Source organism: Garra rufa, chromosome 11 (assembly GCF_049309525.1).
Source record: "Garra rufa chromosome 11, GarRuf1.0, whole genome shotgun sequence".
In the NCBI taxonomy this organism is placed as follows: domain Eukaryota; kingdom Metazoa; phylum Chordata; class Actinopteri; order Cypriniformes; family Cyprinidae; genus Garra; species Garra rufa.
Window position 1 is genome coordinate 47791868 of NC_133371.1, and position 9042 is coordinate 47800909.

The window sequence follows — 9042 nt, forward strand, 5'->3', positions numbered from 1 at the left end:
AATATGTGTATTTACAAAAGATTCTAAAATGAATATTGAAAATGATCCAAATTTAGTGAGATTATGCTTAAAACAAGAAAAATGCATGTCGGTTTTTGACAGATTATTTTTATGATCCCACTGGTAGATATTTTTCTTGTTTTAATCATAAATTATGATACATTTTTAACAAAACAAGACTTAAAATCTTCAGTAATTTTCTTTTTTAAGTAAATGCATATTGATTTATAAGTGTTTAGATATTTGTGCTAATATAATAATATAATTTTTGCCGTATAATTGCTGTAAAAGAACCATTAAAGCATCATGACTATTAACGTATATATATATTTTTTACATATGTTAATAGTTTTATATCATACATTATATTTAAGACGAGTATTATTCTTATTAGTTATTATTTATGTCCACTTCCTTTGTTGTAAATAAAATAAATCACAATTTGAAATAGTGCTTTCTGGCAGCTTTTACAATTCATTCTCAATATGCAAGAAATGCATGATATTTCAGAAATAAAACGAATGTTAAATGAATGCAGAATCACAGATTATGGTGGAATTTCTCTTTTAAAAGGCCTAAAATACAGTACACTGTAAACAAAATCTGTAGAAATTACAGTATTACTGGCAGCTGGTTGCCAGTAACTTACTGTAGATTTAAATTTATGCTATTTACTGGCAACAGTTTGTTCAAAGTTAATTGAACATTAAACATTAACAAGTCTTTATCTTTACAGAATAAAACTAAAATAACAGCCTCATGCAAAGCATTCTGGGAACCAAAATCTGAAGGAAAAAAACAGAAAAAGGTTGATGAAGGTTTCTGGTTCCCAGAATGCTTTGCAGTAGGTTGTTATTTTATAGTTTTATTCTGTAAAGACAAAGACTTGTTAATGTTTAATGTTCATTTAACTTTGAACAAACTGTTGCCAGTAAATAACATAAATTAAAAATCTACAGTAAGTTACTGGAAACCAGCTGCAGAACTACAGCAAATTTTTTACAGTGTATGTTAAAGCACAGAGGGTCACATTGTGAAATCAAGATGCCAAAATAAGTGTAATTATTTAAGAAATGTAAATAAGAAATGCAAAAACCCCATCAATCACTGATGCCAAACACTGTTAACTTTTACAGTTGTAACTGAATGAAGAAAAAGATTTTTATGGTGAGTGAAAAATGACAGCATATTTATTTTCGGATGAACTTTTCTTTTAAAAACCTTTTGTTTGTCAGTTTTCCCCAAGTCCTCCCATCAGTGATTGACACATCATTATCCTCCTTTTTCCAGCTGACTAAATGATGATCACGGGGCGCCGCATCCCGACTCATTCCAGCTACAGCTCCACGTACATTCAACAAACTCTGGAGGGTCACAGACGGAGCGTGTTATCAGAGAGCGTCTTATCTCACAGTCAGCAGCGCTCACCTGCACACACACACACACAAACACACACACACACACACACGTCACACACTGCACAGTAAATACTACATCGACCTGAAGCCTCCGGCAGCCGTTTGAAATTCCCTTCCGAGTGTGGAAATGCAGATGGGAGTGAAGCGGGACACGAGAGAGAGACTCAGAGGATCAATCCCTGACCCCATTCAGACATTACCGCTTGAACAGGTCACTGTTTAAATGCTGTTATTTAAAACACACAGGCGCACTGTGATTATTGGCATTTATACTGATGCATTTGGCCAAAGTAACTTAATGTTGCATTCAAGATGCACAATCAATTTATGCATTCCCTGGGAACCCATGACCTTGGTTTTTTTTTATAGCTGTTTATTAATACCAGATGGACGTAACTGAATAATTGTAAACGGTAAAGCAGCTTAAACTTAAATTTAAGTAAGAATATTGTTCAATTTTGAGGTTAATGCAATAACTGACCTCAAAACTTTGTCATTATGTTGTTCCAAACTCACAGGACTTTGTTTATTTTGTGAACCGTAAATTTAAGTACATTGTCCTCTGGAAAAATATTTTAAGGTTAATGGAATAATTCATGTCAAGATTTTGTCATCATCATTAATGTTGTTCCAAACTCACAGGGCTTTATTTTGCAGAACACAAACAGAGATTTAGCAGAATGTTCATGCAGCTCTGAAAAGGAATTTTTAAAGATCATTTTGAGAGTAGCATTTTCCAGAAGTAACTTCCTATGAATGTAACTATTGTAAAAGTAACAGTTGTTTCCAAAAGTAACACTCTATGAATGTAATTATTGTAAAGTAACACTTTTCAAAAGTAGCATCCTAACAATGTAACCATTTTAAAAGTAGCAGCTTCCAAAAGTAATGTTTTAAGAATATAACAACTTTAAAAGTAACACTTTCCAAAAGTGGCGTCTTAAAGAATGTAACGATTTTAAGATTTACCAAAAGTAACATCCTTAGAATGTAACCATTTTAAAAGTAGCAGTTTCTAGATGTAATGTCTTACAGTTTTCAAAAGTAACAGCTTCCAAAGTACTGTTTTAAGCATGTAACAATTTTAAAAGTAACACTTTCCAGAACTGAAATCAATTTTAAAAGTAATCCTTTCCAAAAGTAACATTTTAGGAAAGTAACATCCGGAGAATGTAACATTTTTAAAAGTAACAGTTTCCAAAAGTAATGTTTTAAGAATTTAACAACTTTAAAAGTAACACTTTCCAGAAGTGACATCTTAAGAATATAATAATTTTACGATTTACCAAAAGTAACACCCTAAGAATTTCTCTAGAAGTAATGTCTTATGAATTAAAAGTTTTATAAGTTTCCGGAAGTAACGTTTTAAGAATGTAACACTTTTAAAAGTAACACTTTCCAGAAGCAATGTCTTAAGTATGTAACCATTTTAAAAGTAAGACTTTCCAACATTCTAAGAATGGAACCATTTTAACAGTAACATTTTTCAGAAGTAATGTAAGAATGTAAGCAGCAGTTTTCAGGCATAACGTCTTAAGAATGTAATGATTTTAAATGTAACAATTTTCAAAAGTAATGTTTTAAGAATGTAACTATTGAATGTAACTACTGTAAAAAAAAGGAATAGTTTCCAGTCTTTAGAATGTAACAATTTTAAAAGAAGCAGTTTGTAGAAGTAACATCTTAATAATGTAGACATTTTTAAAAGTAACATTTTCCAGAAGTAATGTCCTAAGTATGTAACAGTTTTTAAAAGTAGCAGTTTTAAGACATAACGTCTTAGGAGTTTAATGATTTTAAATGTAACTGTTTCCAAAAGGGACGTTATTAGAATGTAACCATTTCCAAAAGTAACATCCAAAGAATGTTACGATGTCATTTTTAAAGTAACATTTTCCAAAAGTAGCATCTTAAGAAAGTAACTATTTCAACAGCAGCAGTTCCCAGGAAACAAAGACAAAAATACTGATTACAAATTGATTATTCTGTTTTGGAACAACATGAAGGAGTCAAATGATGACAGAATTTCAAAGATTGTCCTCCACACAGCTGCAGAAAAGAGCTAGGATGAAAAAGAAAGTGTGCTTTTTTGTATTTGTGAACTGGCCTGTCAAGTTTAATACTGTCTACAGCCTTTCTCAGGTCAAAATAAATTTCTTTTTTGAATTTCCAGAACCTGTAAGAACTCTGTTCTCTGTGAGCAGCCTCTCTCTCTCTCTCTCTCTCTCTCTCTCTGAGTCTGTCTGTCTGTGGTGGAGGGCTTTGGGTTGTTGTAGGAGTTCACTATCTCTCTCCCTGCAGATGGTGGCGTCTTTTCTTATCAAGAAGAATGGCCGCTGCCTCCGTTTTTCAGGCAGTCTTATCTGGGAATCCTTTAAATTGAATATTTACTAGGCTGATGTTCCCAGCCTGTGCCGTAGCGCCGCAGGCCCCGTTCTCTCCAAGCCGGACGGACCTGGGCCTACGCAAACCGGATCTGTCGGAAAATAACACTAAGATTGATTATGCATTCAGAGGAAATGAATGGACGGCAAAGCCATGAGTGTCCACAAAGAGGATGTTCTGGAAATTATGCAAACCACTTTCAATTTATACAATAGTAAGCGCAAAAGAAATGGAACAGGAGGAATGCATTGCGTTTTTCTAACAATTGATCCGTGAAGCCCCGCCTCTGAAAACGGACCAATCAGACTGTAGCAACTGTTTCCGCCCACCATATAATCTGACAAGGACATTAAAGGAATAGTTCACCCAAAAATGAAAATCCAAGATGTAGATGAGTTTCTGACCAAAATATAAATCCATAATCCATAATAACGCTTCCTCCAGTGGAAAAGTGGTCTGGTCTGAATCAGAAGAGAAATCTGCACAGAGCAAGCACCCTTTACAAACCAAAACAGCTCTGAACAAATACATATGTGGACTTTGATGTGAGAAACAACAGCAGACTGACTTTTTCACCGGAGGAACGCAAACAGAGATTTTAGCCGAATGTTCATGCAGCTCTGAAGAGGAATTTTTAAAAATAATTTTGAAAGTAACAGTTTCCAGTAGTAACATCCTATGAATGTATCTAAACTAAAAGTAACAGTTTCCAAAAGTAATGTTCTATGAATGTAACTATTGTAAACTAACAAAAAAGTAGCAAAAATTTCAAAAGTAGCATCCTAACAATGTAACTATTTTAAAAGTAACACTTTCCAAAACGGACGTCTCAAGAATGTAACGATTTTAAAAGTCGCAGTTTGTAGAAGTAACATCTTAATCATGTAGACTTAATGTCCTAAGAATGAAACGCTTTTAAAAGTAGCAGTTACTTTAAATCTGCACAAAACAGTCCAAAGTAGATTTGTTTCTTACAAACACACAGCTTTCGTCTTCTCAGGATGTTAACTGAGTGGTGTGGATTACTTGTGGATTATTGTGATGTTTTTATCAGCCGTTTGGACTCTCATTCTGACGGCACCCATTCACTACAGAGGATCGATTGGTGAGTGAGTGAGGGAATGACACATTTCTGAAGAAGAAACAAACTCATCTTCATCTTGGATGGCCTAAGGGTGAGCAGCACACATTGAGTTAACATCTTGAGAAACCAAAAGCTGAAACAAACCCATCATTAAGATGTTTTTAACCAAAATCCAAATCCATAATAATGCTTCCTCCAGTGAAAAAGTGGTCTGAATCAAGAGAGAAATCTGCACAAAACAGTCCAAAATAGATTTGTTTCTTACAAACACACAGCTTTTGTCTTCTCAAGCTGTTAACTGAGTGGTGTGGATAACTTGTGGATTATTGTGATGTTTTTATCAGCCGTTTAGACTCTCATTCTGACGGCACCCATTGACCGCAGAGGATCCATTGGTGAGCAAGTGATGGAATGACACATTTCTCCAAACCTGATGAAGAAAGAAACTCATCCTAATCTTGGTTGGCCTGAGAATGAGCACATTTGAGTAATTTTTGTCTTTTTTTGCTTAATAATTCAGAATATTTGTGTCATAAATGGCCTACTTTACTGTTCCCAGACCAGTTTGGCTTGCGTCTTCTCCAGACATTAGCTGGACCGGGATCAGGATGGTCGGCCAACGGCGGCAGCGCGAGGCGTCTGACAGCTCATGCAGAGAGAGCCGTTTTCCTCTCAGAAATTCCTGCATGTTGAATTAATGGGAGCAGTTGAGGGTGTAATTGCAGTGCTGGAGTCAAAGCTGTGAGACACGATAATGTCCGCTGAATAAAAGCCTGGCAGAGTTTACGTACTGAACAATATTAGCGGATTACACACATCAAACAAGCTCTGATTAATGCCTGAGAGGCAGGACACAGTCGAAACAGGAGGAAATCGGAGATAATTGTATGAATATTTGAAAGCGCTAATGACCTAAAATCATTCTGCACAATGAAGAGAGCACGAGATGCGGCTGAGGGATGGCATTTTCTCGCACAAGTTCAAATACTACATGAACATTTGCTAACCTGTTTTAGGCCGTTCCTGCTTTTACTACAGCAAATGATCTCAACGTTTCAATTATAACGTTTAAGGCCTCAGGCTTATCAAAGTGTCTCTGAATGAAAATGGGATTGATGATGTCAGCTAAAAAGGAAACTCATTTCAGAGGCAGAATTATGAAGACAAAAATAGTACATTTTGATTTCATGTGCACAGTTATTTTAGTATAGTTATCTATCAAAATTTTTAATTCGTTTTTATTTCTATATTTTTAATTCTTTTAATGTTAGTTGATGTTTTAGTGTTCTGTTTTTGTCATTTTTTTAAAATCTCCTTTTATTTCAGGTTTAGTTATTTTACTACATTTTCTTACCATTTCAACTAATCTCCAAACTTCAAAAGTAACGTTTTAAGAAGTTAACAGCTTTAAAAGTAACACTTTCCAGAAGTGATGTAACTATTACTATGACTTGAGTGAGTTCCAGCTGTATTAATTAGGCTAAGTATCTGACGTGCTCCTCCCGAACTTTGTTAATAAAACATCATTAAGTGAATAATAATAACTTTAATGCTGCTTTATTCTTTAGCAATAACCGTAAATTTAAGTACATTGTCCTCTGGAAAAATATTTTAAGGTTAATGGAATAATTCATGTCAAGATTTTGTCATCATCATTAATGTTGTTCCAAACTCACAGGGCTTTATTTTGCAGAACACAAACAGAGATTTAGCAGAATGTTCATGCAGCTCTGAAAAGGAATTTTAAAAGTAGCATGAAGTAATATCTTCAGAATTTACATATTTTAGGTAATGTTCTATGAATGTAACTACTGTAAAAGTAACACTTTTCAAAATTAATGTTTTAAGAATGTAACAACTTTAAAAGTAAGACTTTCTAAAATTAACATCCTAAAAGTGTGACCATTTTAAAAGTAGCTGTTTCTAGAAGTAGTGTCTTACGACTGTAACAATTTTAAAAGTAAGACTTTCCAAAAGTACCATCCTAAAAATGTAACGATTTAAAAAGTAACAGTTTCCAAGAGTAACTTTTAAGAATGTAATAATTTTAAGTAACACTTTCCACTTTAAGACTTTTTTAATTTTTCAATTTTTCAGTTTTTATTTTTATTTTAATGATGATGTTTTAGTAATTGTGTTGTGTTTTTGTCATTTTTACTATTTTTTTCTCTACTAGTTATTTTACTAAATTTTATTACAAGTTACACAAATAACTTCCAAACTTCCAAAAGTAAGATTTTTAGAATGTAACTATTTTAAAAAGTAACAGTTTCCAGAAGTAACATCTTAACAACGTAACCATTTTAAAAGCAGTTTCTAGATGTACTGTCTTGCATGTAATGATTTTGAAAGTAACAGTTTCCAGACGTTGCATCTAAAAATAAAAGTAACAATTTTGACAGTAGCAGTTTACAGAAGTAATATTTTACGAATGATTTACAGGACACAAAGAAAAAAACACTGATTAAGAATTGATTTTCTATGTTTTGGAACAACATAAAAGAGAGTTGAATGATTTTCAGTTAGTCTTTATGGATTTTATTATTTTTTAGTTCAGTTTTAGTTATTTTATTACAAGTTAAACAAATAACTTCCAAATGTCTAAAAGTAGTGTTTTAAGAATGTAACTATTGTAAAAAGTAACAGTTTCCAGAAGTAACGTCTTAACAATGTAACCATTTTAAAAGCAATAGTTTCCAAAAGGAATGTCTTTAGAATGTCTTTAAACAATTTTAAAAGAAGCTGTTTCTAGAAGTACTGTCCTACGAATGTTATGATTTTGAAAGTAACAGTTTCCAGATGTAGCATCTAAAAATAATAACAAATTTAACAGTAGCAGTTTACAGAAGTAGCATTTTAAGAAACAAAGCAAACGCAAAAATACTGATTAAGAATCATTTCTTTCTGTTTTGGAACAACACGAAGGTAAGTAAAATTATGACTTATAATTATATAGTTAGTCTTTATAGATTTTATTAATTTTTATTTCAGTTTTAGGTGTTTTTCTACATTTTATTAGAAATTTTGCCTATATGAAAACATGTATTTTATTTGAAGTATTGTTTTTTCTATTTTTTTTATTTTAATTTTAGTAAAGATAATATGTACTAAGTATTTTTTGTTCCTTATATTCTATAATAGTTCAATTGTAATTGTATATTTTGTATATTTAATTTTATATATAGTTTAAAATAACCTTGTTTATTTATATATTTCTTTATTTATTTTGATGTATATTCTATTATGATTTGGTGGTTAACATGACTGTGGTCTTGGAGTTTATACTTACTATAGATATTTTACCATGTCATGTAAAAATATTCTATTAAAATACCCTTTTAATATTCATAATAATTTGAAAGTGTTTAATTTTCAGGTGGAATACTGAAATAAAGTGAGTATTACTGAGCTGCTGGTGGCTGATATGACTGCAGTCTAATGTAAGTAGACAGATCTGACAAAAGAACTGCTCATTTCTGCAGCTGTAATAGTTTTCACTCGAATGACGTCACTGCCTAAGGCTCAAGCGCGTGCCCGAGTTTTCTGCTGCCACCTAGTGCTGGAAACACTATAGACAACTTTGCAGCTAAATACAAGTCTAAAATGTAAAATATAATTTATTTATTTAAAAATACAGAAATACATGTTAAAAAACAAGTCTGGAACGTTTATGATGACAAATTTCAGCTTCCAATTTTGTTTTCTGTCATTAATAATTTTTTTTTGTTTTTCCCATGTTAGTAAAGCCGATAAGCAAGGCTTATGTGTTTTATTTTACTTAATAAATGTAATACTACTTTGTATAATTCATTCTAAACAGATAATGCTTTACATTTGATTTTGGGTATATATATATATATATATATATATATATATATATATATATATATATATATATATATATATATATTATATATATATATATATATATATATATATATATATATATTATATATATATATATATATATATATATATTATATATATATATATATATATATATATATATATATATATATATATATATATATATATATATATATATATATATATATATATATATATATATATATATATATATATATATATATATATATATATATATATATATATATATATATATATATATATATATATATATATATATATATATAT

General features: G+C 31.2%; 1 protein-coding gene across 1 annotated transcript in view; it reads left to right on the forward strand.

The window, feature by feature from the left end:
- The first annotated feature begins 1301 nt into the window (after positions 1-1301).
- Positions 1302-9042, forward strand: part of LOC141345400 (collagen and calcium-binding EGF domain-containing protein 1-like) — a 27026-nt gene continuing 19285 nt past the window's right edge. Inside the window, exon 1 of the mRNA XM_073850252.1 lies at positions 1302-1413. Within this exon, the coding sequence (XP_073706353.1) occupies positions 1302-1413 (112 nt within the window). The remainder of the gene's footprint in view (positions 1414-9042) is intronic.